The sequence below is a fragment of the Chlorocebus sabaeus genome, chromosome 7, assembly GCF_047675955.1.
Source record: "Chlorocebus sabaeus isolate Y175 chromosome 7, mChlSab1.0.hap1, whole genome shotgun sequence".
Taxonomy (NCBI): domain Eukaryota; kingdom Metazoa; phylum Chordata; class Mammalia; order Primates; family Cercopithecidae; genus Chlorocebus; species Chlorocebus sabaeus.
Window position 1 is genome coordinate 20,755,501 of NC_132910.1, and position 18,278 is coordinate 20,773,778.

The window sequence follows — 18,278 nt, forward strand, 5'->3', positions numbered from 1 at the left end:
GTTCCTCATGACAATTCACCAAAAATGAAAATCGCAGTAATTGTGATTATACTGCATACCAAGTGATACCACTACTCCATTTCTACTAGTAATGTGGTCTTTACAGCTATCTAGCCTAGGATTACTACAATGTAACACTCTGTTTTGAGTTCCCCAAGAAAGAGGCACTGAAAAAAGAATTCGAATACAAATAATTTCTTGGAGAATCATCCCAAAGTAACATCACAAAGGCAGTGGATAAAATGGAGTAGGGAAAAGACAAAAGCCAATATGAATGCATTACCAAGTCACTTGCTACTGCAGGAAACTGTGCGTACATGTAAAAAAATAGCACAATATTTAACAGAGTAGTTTATATAAATATTTTTTAAAACATAAAATAATATTTTATGTTATTTAATGATAGATACAAAATGTACAAAGAAATATAACAGATGCAAAGAACTGAAGTCACAGTTTTAAGAGCAAATGAGCAGCCAGGGTATAAAAAATTGTATTGTAATGTTTAATTTCTTCAGATGGCTATCAAATAGATTAGGATTTATCTCATGTTATGTGTAAAATTATATATGATACATTATTAAAATAATTCAAATAAAACCTTTGAGATGAAGGTAGACAATTGAGCTTAATGCTTTTTAAAACAGATTCATTTGAAAGTAAATTAAATAAAAATAAAGACTTGAGCAAACGCATTTCAGAAAATACAAATCAGAAAAATAAAGATTTTACAAAATTAATACTGGTCAAAATGCCCAGAACAAGCACCTCAAAGAAGCATCTTATATATTGTGAAATATAACAAAAACATGTAATTTTCACAAATTATTTTTCCATAAACAGTATGAACTCTATTATTTTCTCATTTATTTTCTGTGTACTTGTATTATCAATTACTGAGAGAGGACCATCATAATCTACAAGTGTAAATGGAAATCTGTCTATTTCTCCTTTAATCTTCATCAATTTGCTTTCTTTACTTTGATCCTCTTAAGTACATACATATTTGTGATTATTATGTCTTCTTGATGAATTAACACCTTTACTTATAAAATGACCTTTATTCTCATAATAATCATTTCTCTGAAGATCTACTTTATCTAATATTGATGCAGTCACTCCACCTTTGCTTTACTGTTAGCATCATAGGTACATTCTCATTTTATTTTTAACCTTTTTCTTTATGAGTTTCTTAAGATAGAACAGAGTTTAGTCTTGCTTTAAAAAAATAATAATAATAATCCAATTTGACAATGTCTAACTAATGGTGAGGGTTGTGAACACTTTACATTTAATGTGATTATCTACATGTTTGAGTTGGAATTTATCATTTTGCTATTTTTTTTTTATTTATCTCATCTCTTTTTTTTTCTTTCCTACCTTTATTTGTATTAGTTGAACACATTTTATGATCTTAGTTGATATTTTTATTAGCTTATTAAATATTCTTTTTTTGCTCTACTTTTTGGGGGTTGTATGTAAAATTTGCAATTAGTATCATTTTTAGCATAACAACTTTACAACAGTATACATCCTGTATTTCTTCCCGGAGTTTGTGCTACTGTTGCCATAAAGTTTACTTCTATGTATTATACCTTCAAAATACAATAAAAAACAGTAGTTACTATTTTGGTTCTAAACCGTCTTTTAACCTTTAGTAATATGAAATAAAAATTTTAATGCCTTTTTTATTCATTGACTTATTTACAATTTTTGTCTTTCCATTCATTTATCTAGATCCAGATTTTTACTAGAGATCATTTCTCTTCTGCCTTCAACATTTTTTCAAGAAGTGGTGGTCTATAGAAGATTAATTTTCTTGGTTCTTGTAGCAATAATAAAAAAATCAGCCTTTATTTTTAAAATTATATTGGCTGGGTATTAAATTTGCTGGAAATACCTATATTAATTATGATAATTTTAATTTATTTTAGTACTTTTTAGGTGTAACCGCTGTTTTGTAGCTTGCATTGATTTTAATGAGAAGTCTGTTTTCATTCTTTTCTTTTTTTCTTTGTTAGATGAAGTATTTTTTAAATTTTTCTTCCATTTTTCAGATTTTCTCTTTATCACTGTTCAATATATTGATTATAATGTGATAGAGGCATTTTATTTTTCTTTTCACTTGGTTAATTGAGCTTTTTTGATCTATTCATATACGGAATTCACCAAATTTGAAAAATTTGGGGGCATTATTTATTGTAATTTTTTTTTTCTGCTGATGTTCCTTCCTTTAGGATATTGAAATACTATATGTTAGGATGCTCTGTTTATTTTGTGGGGAAGGGAGAAGTGATTATTTTTCTTTGTTTTCCATTTTGTATAGTTTCTATTACTATATCTTTAAATTATTTTTTTCTATGCTGTGTCCAATCTATAAATACTATCCAATATATTTTTAATTTTAGATATTGTGCATTTCATCTCTGGTAGTTTAATATAGGCTTGTTTTTAGATATTTTATTTTTCTCTTTATATGCTTACTTTTATGTTCTTTTGGCCATACACTATTTTTTTTTTTTTAGGTCTACACTATATCACTTACGTAAATTTAAAATTTACTTACAGAAATACAGAGCAACTGCTAAATGGTGTAAAGATATATCTTTTCAAAAGTCCCAGGTAGGAAGACTTAAAAAATCAATAAACAAATATTAAAATTAATTAAAGAGTCTTGCAAGTTGTCCAAAATAATATCAAATTACAAAATTCAATAGCATTCTCTAAACCAGATACAACTACAAAATGTTACAAAATGAGATGTTTAGAATTGCAACAAAAACTATCATCAAAGAGTTATCTTAAAGTTACTCAATAACCACAAGCTATTTATAACAGCTGTTTTAGAATACTTGTCTACTACACAGAGATTTGTAAAAAAATCAAATTTACTGCTTATGGAAAAATACTTGTCTGATAAATGAGTCTCTTAACAGCATTGAAGCAGTACTACTAGACTCATACTACATACTATACTAGTACATACTAGACTCGTATTTTATTTTATGCATATATTTTAACAAAATTCCAAATAATAAATATTTTTTCTTCCGAAGAAAGAAGGAAGGAAGGAAGGAAGGAAGGAAGGAAGGAAGGAAGGAAGGAAGGAAGGAAGGAAGGAAGGAAGGAAGGAAGGAAAGAAAAGGAAGGAAGGAAGGAAGGAAGGAAGGAAGGAAGGAAGGAAGGAAAGAAAGAAAGAAAGAAAGAAAGAGAGAGAGAGAGAGAGAGAGAGAGAGAGAGAGAGAGAGAGAGAGAGAGAAAGAAAGAAAGAAAGAGAGAGAAAGTAAGTCTCCGAAGGCCAATTCAAACTGTTCAGAAAAGGACTGAAGAACAAATACATTTAAGGTTCATAATCACTCATGAATACAAAGGCAAATGTTCCTATATCAAATTATAAGCAAACTGTAATTAATGATGAGCAAGAAAATATGAAATATTAGTATCACATTGAAATTAACTCAAGATGGAGGGAGAGATAAATAGAAAATTTGTAAATGTCACAGACAATATTAGCAGGTTAAAAGAGAATGGAGAGAAAAAATATTAAAGTATTATTAATTTTTGCATACTGACCCTTTATCATATATATGTTTTACAAATATTTACTTCCATTCCACAGATTGCTTTTTAAGTTTGTTGATTGTCTCTTTTGCTGGCCAGAATCTATTAAGATTGATATAATCCCACTTGTCTGTTTTTGCTTTTGGTGTTATATCCAATAAATTATTACCAAGGTTAATGTCAAGAAGCATTTCCCTATGTTTTCTTCCAGGATTTTTGTGGTTTTAGGTCTTAGGTTGAATATTTAATTTGTCTCAGAGCATCAAAATGTCCACATTATCCCAAACAATCCAGATTAATGAATCCATATCAAAATCCTATTGGCATTTTTTAAAGAAATAGAAAAGACAAAAACAAAATGTATATGGAGCCACAAAAAAAAAAAAAAAAAAAAAAAAATAGTCAAAGCAACTTTACGCAAGAAGAGCAAAGCTGGCCGGGCGCGGTGGCTCAAGCCTGTAATCCCAGCACTTTGGGAGGCCGAGATGGGCGGATCACGAGGTCAGGAGATCGAGACCATCCTGGCTAACACGGTGAAACCCCGTCTCTACTAAAAAATACAAAAAACTAGCCGGGCCAGGTTGCGGGCGCCTGTAGACCCAGCTACTCGGCAGGCTGAGGCAGGAGAATGGCGTGAACCCGGGAGGCGGAGCTTGCAGTGAGCTGAGATCCGGCCACTGCACTCCAGCCTGGGCGACAGAGCCAGACTCCGTCTCAAAAAAAAAAAAAAAAAAAAAAAAAAAAAAAAGAAGAGCAAAGCTGGAGACATCACACTCCCAGTTTCAAAATACACTACAAAGTGACAAGAATCCAAACAGTATTAAAACACACATATAGACCAAAGGAACAAAATGGAGAGCCTAAAAGAAACCCACCCATATATGGTTAGCTGGTCTTTCAACAAGATGTCAAGAATACACGATGAACAAAGAGTAGTCTCTTCAATAAATGATGTCGGGAACACTAAATATCCACAAGCAAAAGTAGGAAATTAGAGCCTTATCTTAAACCACACCTCTTCAAATTTGATGAAAACAATTCTTAAAACTTAGAAAAGAGAACTTTTTGAATTAATACAAATGGTTATATATTTAACATAATATATATGTTATTATTAACATACATTAGTAATATATGTTAAATGGGACTAAAAAATGGGAGGAAAAAATGGGAGAAAAAAAAGTGTTTTCTTTAAAAGCAAATATATGAATGATCCAGAATGCCCACTTCTACTTAATACTAAATGTAAAGTTTCAGCTTACAAAATAAAATACATGTGAAATGCCTAAAAACTGAAAAAAAGAAAAAAGACTGCCATAACTTTTACATGCTATTATGGTCTATATTGAAATTCAAAAGAACCTATAGCCACTATTAAGTTATAGTCTACACTGAGACAATCTTTCAATTTACCTTAGCATTAGTCTCAAAGGGGATTCATTGACTGAACCCAAATTGATAGCAAAAAGAAAGGGAGCCAGGTGATACCAGGTGATACACAGTTACACTCTTCTCCTGACTATGTTAAAGCCACCTTTGTCATTTCCCCAGCACCACGAACCATAGTTTTTTTTCAAGCATTGCTATTCCCTCTCCTTTTAACCACCTTAATTTGAATTTTGCAGATTCAATGATATTCATACATTATACTCTGAGCCACTACAAATGAAGGGAATATTAATACTCCTCCAAGTAGAAAGGGAGCCAGGTGATACAGTCAATAAAAGTAGCTTCCTAGGACTCTGAATAGCGTTCATTCAGGAAGTGTACTGCAAAGAGTTTACTTTGCAGGTTTGATTTCTCAGCTTGTACATTCCCAAAAAAAGGCTCATGTTCTTATATTCAAGACGGGCTCATACCCGTCTCCTAAGAGCTGAGTTCCAACCTTTTGGAATACAGTGCCTAATAAGAGGGTTTTTGTATATCTGAGGTCTTGGTCCACAGTAGTTTAACCAGATAGTTTATGTTATCAATGTGATTTACCATGATCACCAGTTTTTGCTCTGAGGATCTGGAGTCTGGGTAGCTAAGGTTAGTCAAACAGGCTCTAGACATCTGTGTGATTGAGCCCTAACAATAACCCAAGACATCAAGGTTCAGGTAAGCTGGTTGATAAAACTGCATCCTGTCACCAGATATCCTTGCTAGGAATATTAAATCTTGTGCAACTCTACCGGAAGAGGACCCCTGCAAGCTTGCAACTGATCCTTTCTGGGCTACCCTTCATAGGTCTTTTCTCTCTCCTTATTTTAATCTGTATTATTTTGTTATAATAAACCACAACCATGAGTCTAGCAGCTTCTGAGTCCTGTGAGTCCTTCTAGTGAATCATCAAGTCTCAGAGTAGATGCATAAGAACAATCAGTAAGACATTGTGAATAATTTGGTAAAACAAAATTTATGTTATCATTGCAATAGAAATTTCTTTGTAAAATATTTTTTCCTTGATCTTGAATGTGCAAGTATAGTTAAAATTCCAAAACACCATGTGAAAAATAATTTACTGGAATTCATTTCTCATATTTAAATGTGACTTTAAATTACACTATTAAAGATATTGAAGATTATATCAAAAATATATAACTAAAATCCAGCCATATGGATCAGAGCTCTAAGTCTCTATTCTTATAGGCATTTGTCTTTCTCTTTGTTTTAATGAGGATATACTAATAGTAATGGCTCTATCTGCAGTTAGCCACTATATATTTTTTTCTCCTGTAATTTTTGACATAGTTGGAGTGAGGCCATATGCAACAGGGTCTTTTTTTTTTTTTTTTTTAGGGTTTTTTCTTTTTTTATTATTATTAGACTTTAAATTCTAGGGTACATGTGCACAATGTGCAGGTTTATTACATAGGTATACATGTGCCATGTTGATGTGCTGCACCCATCAACTCATCATTTACATTAGGTATTCCTTCTAATGCTATCCCTCTCCCATCCCCCCAATCCACAACAGGCAACAGGGTCTTTAAGCAATTTCCCTCTTCTCAGATTTGCCATGCAGTATCTTTATTCTCTATAACTCTCCATTCCTACCTCTTCCTGGTTACACTCTTATCCTTACTATGTTAAAGCTACCTTTGTCATTTCCCCAGCACCACAAGCCATAGTTTTTATCAAGCATTACTATTCCCTCTCCTTTTAACCACCTTCATTTGAATTTTACAGAATCAATGATATTTACACATTCTACTCTGAGCTACTACAAATCAATGTGAATATTAATATTTCTCCAAGTAGAAAAGGGTTATAAACAGGGAATTATAAAATAGGCCTCTAAGAAAACCCCAAGGAATGCAAATTCAAATGAGACACATATTTTCAACAGTCAAACTGGTCACAAAATAAAAACTATTTATTATAGCCAAGTTGCCAAGGATGTATGAAAATTATATATGTTTTATTATGTTAGTGAAGTGGTGTACAGACTCTAAAGATGAAACCGTGAATGCAATTCTACTGCTGGAGGAAGTCCTAATGTACCAAGTCTCCAGCACACCCACATTCACACAACACGCAATTACACTATATATCAATTATACATATATTATATATATGCATACATGTAAGAATTATTACACTGTGGTCTGTGCTAAAGAATACATGACTAAGTGGCAGAGTTAACAATACTATTTACATGTTAGTAATAACTTGAGTCTGATCTCTGTGATAGGATGTCCTAGCTCTCTAGATATGGAACCATTGACATAACCTTTCTATTGTTCTCTTTCTTAAACTATGACACTACTTTCTCACCTGAAAAAGAGAATTAGTGATACTTGTCTCAATATCAAATGCTCTATTTTTCACTTCCTATTGGCACCTTTTCTTTGGAAAAGCAGAGAGCTAGGGCTTGAGTGAATCCTAGAATCACAAAGATACCTATACAATTTTAGGGAAATTAGTTATGTGGACTTTGGAAGTAAATAGATCTATTTCCCATATTTTTTTCAAAATGATGTTTGTCAATGAGAGAGTTACTTAATTTTTCTCTGCTTTTATTTTATCATAATATTTTTTAAATATATTGTGAAAATTAGTAATAATAATCCAAATATTTGGAAAAATGCTTCAATGGAGAGTTTAGTCATCATAAATTTTAATACTAAACTGAAGATTATAGCACCAGCAAGTAGATTGTCCACAGATTTACTGTCTAATCATCAATATTGAGAAATAGTTTAGTTATCTTTCCAAAGTGTATAACAGAATATACTAAAATATAACAGAATGAAGAATACTATTTGAGATGAGAGGCCATAACTTCAATATAGTCAGATATTTGTGTATCTAAACCAGCCAAGCAAGGAGAGGAGTGTGTACATGGGCATTGCTGGATGTGTCCACTAATTATCCCAGCTGACAACCTGAAAATGAGAACAACTGTAGTCACTACATCAGGATATTTTGGGAATTTGAAGACTACTGACATACTACTAGGTTCCACTGATGTTGGGATACCAATTTTAATGAAGTCACAATTGAGTTAAAAACAAAGATTGGCTGAATTCAATTTCTATTTTAACACAAGGCTACCACTTCACACTACCTTTAGTTGGCACTTCTGTCAAGAAAAGACAGAAAATATCTGGAAACATGGATTCCAAAATAATGTCACTAAAAGGACAATAAAAGCACCACAATTTGTATGAATCCAATAAATACCACATTATAGTTATTAGTTTTTCTTTATTCCTAAGATTGTTCACTTATATGATGTATATTTTTATCTGTATTTTTGAGATTCACAAAAATGAAAGATCTATTCCTATATGTTTATTTGCAATAACAAAATGGCCTATGAATTCAAAGATAATTACGTTAAAATAAATTTTTAAAAGGTTCAAGTTGTTTTGCTATAAATATAAAAGAAATTACAAAATAATTTGATTTGTTACCATGAAGGAAGAGGGAAGGCATAACGTGTAATGTTACAAAGCTCAAAAGAACTAGGTTTGGGGGTTAATAAGGGGCCTGCATTAAAGATAAGGTAATTTTTTTTACACAACTAGGGAAATTCTTTTTTAGTTTACATACAGCACCTTTCAGAGTCGAAGCTGAGTTGCTGATGATGCCAGTAAACCCACATTATGATTTCTTTGAAACATCCAGTGGCTTCATCATTTAGGCCAGAAGAGCACAATCTCACTGACAACAATTTCTATTTATGACCAACTAAAAACAGGCAGGTGGCAAACTTCTTAAGCATGACAACAGTAAATACGGAAATTAGCCTTAGTGAATATATTTTTTAAAAAAATTAACTGGCCGGGCGTGGTGACTCATGCCTGTAATCCCAGCACTTTTGGAGGCAGAGGCAGGAAGATCACGAGGTCAGGAGTTCGAGACTAGCGTGGCCAACATAGTGAAACCCCGTCTCTGCTAAAAATACAACAATTAGCGAGGCACAGTGGCAGGAGCCTGTAATCCCAGCTACTCAGGAGGCTGAGGCAGGAAAATCGCTTGAACCCGGGAGGCAGGGGTTGCAGTGAGCCGAGATCATGCCATCGCACTCTAGCCTGAGCAACAGTGTAAGACTCGGTCAAAAAAAAAAAAAAAAAAAAAAAATTAACTATATTTAAGACAACTTTTTATTTTTAATCAAGGAATATGTTATGCACTAGAGATTCTTGATGGCTTACAAACCGGACATGGGTGACAATTTAATCTTGATGTTAAAGTCAAAATGATAAGAGGATGTAGTAAAAAGTTCACCAAAGAAAACTAAAAGGGAGTAAGAATGAAGAATTAGAACTAAGAGGTGGGAGTTATTCAGCCTAAGTATCTGAAAAGGTCTGGGTAGTGGCCTCGTTAGAAAGTAATCCCAGAGAATGATTGATATGTTAGTTACACACATAACATATTTGATGAAACAAATCACACTGTACACTTTATGTACTTTTTATCACATAAAAACTATACCTTAATAAAAACAAGACAGATCAACAAAATGGTTACAAATGAAAATAAATAACAAAAAGAACAATATCAAGTGTGATGACAATGGAGAACAGCTGGAACCCTAGTATATGGCTAGTAGGTTTACTAGTGTGTACAACCGTTTGGGAAACTAAATTTTAATGGTATCTATGACCTGTCAATTCCACTCTCACGAATATATCCAACAGTATAGCATACATGTATTCACCAATATTAGGTACAAGAATGTTCAAAGCAGTGTTCATCATAAAGTAGCAAAACCAAAATAGCCTAAATGTCCATCAGCAGTAGAATGGATAAATAAAATGCAACACATTAATTCAATATAGACTCCATATAGCTATAAGAATGAACACAACATATCTACATGCAACAACTTATATGAATTTCGCAAACATAATATTAATCAAAATAAGAAAAAATACAAAGGAGTACATAATGTGTGATTCATCTATATAACATTTAAAGTCAAGGAAAATTGATATATGGTATTAGAAGCTAAGAAAGTGTTTACCCTTAGATAGGAGTTGTAGGGACTGATAAGCAGAAGAAGGAGGAGTTAGGGATTGCATTCATGTTTTGTTTAATTAATTTGAGTGCTGGTTGCAAGCGTGGGGTTATTTCGCGAAACTTCAATGAGCTGTAAAGTTTAGGATAAATGTTTTACAGAAACATTACACAAAATTTTAAAAACCCGGCCGTGTGCAGTGGCTCACGCCTGTAATCTCAGCACTTTGGGAGGCCGAGGCGGGCGGATCACGAGTTCAGGAGATCCAGACCATCCTGTCTAACACGGTAAAACACCGTCTCCACTAAAAATACAAAAAACTAGCCAGGAGAGGTGGCGGGCGCTTGTAGTCCCAGCTACGCGGGAGACTGAGGCAGGAGAATGGCGTGAATCCGGGAACCGGCGCTTGCAGTGAGCCGAGATCTCGCCACTGCACTCCAGCCCGGGCTACAGAGCGAGACTCCATCTCAAAAAACAAACAAAACAAAACAACAACAACAACCCACAACACTGATCACAGGAAAGTTACATATAAGAAGGAATTGGAAGACTTATGTGAGGAAAGATTAACAGAAAGCTCCAAGTTTTCCAGAGAAAGAGTGGGAAGCAGGGTATGAGAATTAGAGTTGGGATAGGAAATGAAGACAACCAATAAATAAAACACTGTGCCCAGAAAAAAAACTATAGTTGAAATATAAATAATACATTACTGTGATTAATCTAGTTCAGTTCCAAACAAGTTGGATAGAGGGGGAAGGTTAAGAGGCTATTATTTTCTTAAGTTAATTGGGGTTTATTCCAAAAATAAAAAGTTGATTTAACAATTGATAATCACTTTATATATTTTACCATATTGGCAGAACAAAGAGAAGAAAAATATAATAATTTCAACAGACATAGAAAAACATTTGATAAAATTCATCATCCTTTTACGATGATAATGTATTTGAATTAAAAAGAAAAAGGGAGATTCCTCAATCTAATAAGAGGTATCTAAAATTAGCCTAGCTCAATCATCGCACTTAATGGTAAACAATGAATGATTTTCCATTGACATCTAGAATGAGACAAAAGGCCCATTACCCTCATTTTTGTCTTATATTGTGCGGGAGTGTCTCATTAACTGTTAGATTTGTTTTCTTCATGGGCTGGGATAAGGTAACATTAGATCTAAGAATCCATCTGAAATTTATCAGCAGGAAATGCTTGAGGGGATGGATACTCCAGACTTCAGGATGTGCTTATTTTACATTGCAGGCCTATACCAAAACATCGCATGTACCCCCTAAATATATACTACTATGTACCCACAAAAAAGTTGAAAAATAAAAATAAATTTAAAAAGAGGAGCAAGGATTAAAGTTCAGATTTAAATTAAATATTAAAAATCAAAAAATAAAAACGAATAAATAAAATATATCAGCAGGGAAAAAGGGCCCAACATGGTACTGACAGTGAAAACGAAATTATACCAGCCAAGTGTCATATAGCTTATTACTGGGCTTTCTGCGCTCTCGATCTACAGGGCGCTGGGATGGATGGAGACAGACTGGAAACCCAAAAGACCCATGCAAAATGGAGTCATCCAGTTTCCAGTTGCCTTATCTGTCTAACCATTTTCACTACAGTGTTCAAGGGCTTAACCCTTCTATTGCTGCAGCAAAGGCTAGTCTCAAATTCTACAGTGAGAACTATCTATGTGCTGTACAGCAGATCTCTTAGAAGTTGAGGAAGAAATAAGGTTCAGAGGCCGGGTGCGTTGGCTCAAGCATGTAATCCCAGCAATTTGTGAGGCCAAAGGGGGTGGATCACTTGAGGTCAGGAATTTGAGACTAGCCTGGTCAACACAGTGAAACCTCGTCTCTCCTAAAAATACAAAAATTAGCTTGTCCTGGTGGCATGCCTGTAATCTCAACTACATTGGAGGCTGAGGCAGGAGAATCACTTGAACCTGGGAAGCGGAGGTTGCAGTGAGCCAAGATCCGCCACTGCCCTCCAGCCTGGGCAACAGAGAGTCCATCTCAAAAAATAAAATTTAAAAACAAAAAGAAAGGGAGAAAGAAATAAGGTTCAGTTAAATTTGATGGTGCCATGCGGAACACTTGGCCTACCCAAAATTTATTAATAGATTCGCTTCTGGATATGAGTAGCAATGATTTTCATAATTCCTGATATCCCTGTTCCCTTAGCTATTAAAGGTATTTTTAAAATGTTAATTGTTTTACTCATTTCATCTGTCACGGTTAAGACTTCCTCACTGATATAGAAAACAAGTGTCTTAACTGGTGCAATCAAATGTATCCTTGTACTTATTCCGACGTCTTTCAAGACATTTGGAGTTTTTCTTTGTCACAATTTAACATGCCATTTCTCTAGTCTATTTTTCCTACACAGAACTGAAGAACAACTACTGTAATGGAAACGCCACAAAAGTTTGACATGTTGATAGCTTTCCTGTGGTCAAACAGAATTATGTAAAATTGTGTATCTGCCCTCTTCCAATATCAGTTTACAGTTAGCAGGTGTTCTTAATGCTTTGAGAATGTGATGGCAAACAAAACACAAAATGTGGTTTTGCCAGTTCTTCACAGTATACCTCAATTTGAAATAAAATATTCAAGGCAGTTATTTGTTGTTCAGATATGTTTAGTAACATAAGAAGCATGAAGGATTTAAGTAAATAGGATATTTAATTTCTGAAACGATAGAATTTCTGAACCTAGATTATTATTCTGTAAAGGTGAGAAGTTGGGAACTTGTTGTTTTACAAAGTCTTTTTCACATTTATCTAATTTTTTATGGCTTCCTTTGAGAAGGAAGGTTTAGTACATACCAGAAACCATTTAGTTTTTGCAGATTTTTTGGCTACTTTCCATTTACAGAGCCCCATGGTAATGTAACTAGGGTTTTATCATTGCAGGCTTCCTAAGTAGTTTGGTGTAAATAATATTTAATATAAGTATAATTCTTTATAATTGATATGGAATAGTCACACTTGATGTCATATGATCCTCCTAATGAGTATACTGAAATTTTTAACCCTATTTTAAAGAAGAGAAAGCACTGTGACTCAAAAGTTTCAGCTACTTGTCTGAGATCACAGTTAGCAAGTGGAATCGGAATCTGAAGCCACACGCATTTTTCAGGACCCTTCACCTTCTTACTTTTTGTATGTCTCTTATTTAAGGTGTATAGATTGTTAACTCATTCAGTAACTATAATAATCACTATCCAATACGTACCTGGCTAGTGACAATTATCATAGAACACATTTCAAATGTCTTAAAACATACTCATGTGAATCATATACCTAAATTAAAAGAAAAATGTGGTTTGAAGGCATACAAAATTTGAAAGCCAGAAAAAAAAAAAGGAAATCTGGTTAAATTATGCCTTAAAGGAACTTTAAAAACACAGAATTATAAAATTTAATCACCTCATCTTCAAAAATAAACTCAAATTTTATTTACCTTGCATATGTTTTTTATGTGGTATATTTAATATCTTTCCTCCAGACAAATTCTATGAAAAAGTTGAAAAGTTTTTGATAAAAAATTATTGCAAGAGTTTTGCAATATCAAGAGGGGAAAAAAGATACACACAAATACCACTTGTGAAAGATGAGAGTAAGATCAAGTGAGTTGATGAGCATTCTTGTGTGTATGGCTTGCCACAGGTCTTTGTACTTGTTCTTACGTACTCCTAAAAGGCTTTTCCTCTAGGGATCTTATGAATTCTCACTTTCACTTCCCTCAGGTCTTTGGCCTGATGTCATTCTTTCATTTGATGTCATATTTCATTTTCATTTGATACTTTCTCTGCCTGATCTATTTAAATATGCAACCTCACTCTGGAAAATATTTGCCAGGGTATTTTTGAGTAGTGTTATAATGTATCCTAATACAGGCACTTTCATTTATATTTTGAAATTGATTTATACATTGAAAAACTATTACCTAAATAGACACAAAGTTGTTTGCATTAAGAGACAATAGCATACATATTAAATCCACTATTTCATTTTTAAGGATTTGTTCAAAGAGAATAATCAGGGAGTTGTTTGTACAGAGATATTAGAAGTCCATTATCTTCAGCTCAGCATATGCAGTGGAATGGAAATCTTTTGCCGTACAACAATAAGCACAAATAAGGGATGTGGAGTCATTAAAAAGAGAAAATTTTAGACTTACCTAAAATTTTGCTATAGTATGAATTCCATTCTCCCCAGTAGGACTGAAATATATAGTCTTGCAGATAATAAGACATCATATTTTTAATCCTTTCACCAAAAGTCATCTGGTCAGTGAGCTCTGACAAGGCTGCCGGTACATAGGAGACCGGTGCTGGGATTTTCCCGCAGTGTCTCTCCACTGTTGATGCTGGAGAGAACCTCAATGTGTACACAAATGGAATTCCTAATTTCAGAGCAATGAGATCACCACAGATTGTTACTGGGTCTGCTACTAACACATCAAAACTACCTTTCTGAAGTCTTTCCATTAACTTGGGGTTGTTTAGTACACCATCACAGATTTGCATATTAATTTGAAAGAAAGTGTCTAGAAGGTTTCCTAGTTCTTTGTAGAAAGCCCATATTGTGAGAGGAGTTGGTCTATGGTCAATCCACAGCATTATCATATGCTCAATTAAGGAATCTACATTACTCTTCTTGTAGGAAACAGGTATCACTTCAAAATTCACAGGAGAATCAGGATTGGAGTTGATGAATAGAGTTGCTGATGAAGCCAGTACAGTCACATTGTGATTTCTTTGAATCAACTCTTCTAGAATAATCTTAATATTTAACCAATGGCTACCATCTGTAGGCCAAATTAACACATTCCCACTTAGAGCAATTTCAGTCAGAGTCAAGTTAAAAACCAGCATCTGGACAAACTTCTTAGGCATGGTGAAATCCATTATGGAAACCATCCTACTGTAGGTCCTTCAAGATGTAAAAAAACAAAACAAACAAAAAAACTTCAAAGTACATCTAGGTCAATTTCTAAATAAAATAATACTTAATGTGATGGTTACACTCAGTCATGGGTCAACTGATCTTTAGATTAAAATATAATATAATTCAAATTCCTATATGAACTAACATAATTATTTCAATAACAGAAATAAAATTTGGTTAAAGAAAAGGAGGCAGGGGTGTTATAAACCTATAATCTGTATATTCTGGGATAATGACTACGATTTATAAAATGCATCTTTAATATAATACATTTTTCGCAAAATTGATTAAACAACTTTCTCTCAGAAGAAGTTTGCTCAAACATTTCAAGGTGTTTTAGATTATATGGATTACAGAGCAAAATACTATGCATTTGATATAGAATAGCTTTCTTCTCCATAAAGCCAATTGATCATTGTCTCCTATGCCTTTGTTACAGGGAATTTTTCAGTTTCTTCCATATGACACAAATGAAGAAGATATGGCCTGGTACTCCAAAGAAGCACAGACTTTGTTATTCAGAGAAATTAGGTAGATACTGGAGTTCAATAGACTCAGATTCAAATATTGTCCTTTTATAAGAATTCTGACCTCAGGGAATTATCGAGACCCTCCCATTCTAAGTTTTCTCAAAGAAAAATGAGAGGTAATGATATTAATTTGTTGTATTACTTTGTGGATTACACAATAGTATCTGTAAAGCTACTGTTCCTTCTTCTTGGTACAGAGCAAGGGTTTAGTAATGTTAGAGGTTTAATAAATTTGTCTAAAGATTGATTAGGAAAGCCAGGGGCCAGCTGCAGAATGACTGGCTAGACTTAGATATAGCAATATCAGATATGGATATAGTGTTGCAATTCTTAGTGAATTCCAAACTGAATAGCAGCAATTACATAAGCATGCTGTCTTAAAATCGTTAGAGGCCACCATTAAAAAGAGAAATATGAACAAATAAAGTGATTAAAAGAATAAAAATCAAAAATTAAGATTAGAAAATAAGTGATGTATTTTAAATTTATACTCAGTTGCCCTTAAATTATGTAATTTCAGGCCCTTGAATAACAAAAGAACTAGGAGGTTAGAGAACAGGAAAGACAAGAGAGAGAAGTGATGGTTTTAGAATTTTTGCATTTATGTCCTTTCAAGAGTAAGCCTCAATTTGAATATAGTGGCAGTACCTTAAAAATTAATTAGATTTTGAAACCAGGCAGCCAGAGAAGAGTGTAAATAATCTTAATGATCTTCAAAATAAACCCAGGAAAAGGGGATTAAAAATCTTCGTAAATAAATCTGTTGCTGTCAAACTTTCAATAAAAAGTAAAGAAAACACAACATTATAGAAAACATGAAAGTCTATCTATAAAATACTTAAATTTGTTCAAATGTTGAGTTACATGTAAGGAAAATATAATAATTAATTAGTGATTACTCACAAATGTAGCTATGATAGTACATAAAAGCTTATCAAAATATGCTTCAATATCTCAATACATATAGATATCCCTAAATTACTGAGAGTAAGGGGAAAATGATGATTTAGTCAACTTCCACTTTTAAGTAATATCTGCAGGGCAATAAAATATTTACCTAATTTAGTGAAGAACAATAAAATGTATATAATCCTTTTAATTTGAATTGATTATCCTTAAAACAGCATTTTATTTAGTAAAATGTATATAATGCCATTAGCCTGAATTGATAATCCTCAAAACAACATTCTGGTATGAAAATATTTTTCCACTAAAGACGTGCCCTTGCCTGAAAGTCTTCTCTTCCTAAGTGCTCCCACAACATTGCACCTGATGGCTAGGATTCAACTCTGCTGGCTCTTTTTTCATTGTCTCCCCAAGGCCAGAAAAGCCAGGAAACCAGCTTTCATACTGTTTTGGTGATTCAGTTTTATTTGAGTTTCTTGATTTTTATTTACCTAATTCTCTAAAAGCTTAAATTTAGATGTACTTTTAGTTTTGCTTTGTTTTGCTAAACAGAAACTGCGTATATTCTAGCACTTTGCTTTTTACCTCAGAGTGGAGTCTAATATCAAATGATTCACCACTTTCTGAATTGTAACTAGGCAAGTTACTTAGCCTCCTCATTTACCAAATGATGAGAACAATGGCACCTATTTCCTATAGTTTTGGGTATGGTGTGACACAATGCAGGTAAATTATTCAGAACAGCACCTAGGCTCCATAAGTGATAGCTACCCATGATGTTTTAGGGAGAGAATCTTATTTTTTAAATGATCAAGTAAATCAAATCTCATTAACTTGACCCTTCTCTACTCTTTCTCTCCTCCTACAGTGACAGACTGGAGAATCTAGGGTTTGGTGCAGAATTTCTCAAACAAGGCACAAGGCAGTTTCCCCACAAGGCAGTCCTTCTCAGTCTTTCAGCAGACCACAAGTGACAGGTTATTAACAATGCAAAGAGTACCAAAGTTTACAAATTACTTATTTTAAGAAATATAGGCATATAAAACTCAAGATTATATCCACACAAATTATAACTTCCATATTTATTTTCCTTCTGATACCCTTTCATTAGTGGGAACAAAAAAGATAGAGTGATCACTATCTCCAAGAATTTCCAATGTCCCAACATCAATTACATCTCCAATGTAATGCCTGTGGCTATCATTCAGCTTATTATGGGTCATTGCAGAAAATGCAATGATACTAGAGGGTTTTTCAAAGATTCTAACCAATCAAGATTAATGTAAATTAAAACAGAAGAAGAATAACGGAATAAAAGGAAGGAGAGAAGAAAGCAAAGGAATAATTAGTAAGAAACAGAAAACGAAAAAAAAAAAGGAAGACTTAAGTAGAAATGTATTATTCTACAGGAAAAGATTCCAGTGCATTTTTTCTTCTTTAAAATTACTGTTGAAAATCAAGAATCCTGGAAGTATACACATTTCATGTTTCATTTCTAGCACTTTATTTTATATTAATTACTCCTGCTCAGGGAGTCCGGAGTTCATGCAAAGATCTAGATACTATGATCATTCTTTTTGAAAATCTAGATTTCTTATTTAATAGACTTGGAAAAAGTCTGTTATTATAGATGACATTCATCTTAGAGATTATTCACCTAATTATTCATATATAATGTTAAGTATTTTTACATGTTATACACCTCCAATATAGAGAGATTATTCACAAAAAAAAACTTAGTTTTTACAGTGGTCAAAGGGTAAAGTGCTGTTGGTAACAATATGCAATGCTTATGGATTATAAGTATTTTTAGTGACAAAAAATGTTACGTTTTTCTCCCCTTAAATGTGTCCCAGTTTTGGTGGTTTTT

At 33.2% G+C, this 18,278-nt stretch overlaps 1 protein-coding gene across 3 annotated transcripts in view; it reads right to left on the reverse strand.

Moving 5' to 3' along the window:
- LOC103235724 (UDP-glucuronosyltransferase 2A2) overlaps window positions 1-18,278 on the reverse strand; it is a 61,977-nt gene that overhangs the window by 31,196 nt on the left and 12,503 nt on the right. The window contains exon 3 of one of the 3 annotated variants that reach the window (XM_007998760.3): window positions 14,203-14,832. The exons of the other annotated variants lie outside the window; for them this stretch is intronic. Within the exon in view, the coding sequence (XP_007996951.1) occupies window positions 14,203-14,832 (630 nt within the window). The remainder of the gene's footprint in view (window positions 1-14,202; window positions 14,833-18,278) is intronic. 3 annotated transcript variants of the gene reach the window in all.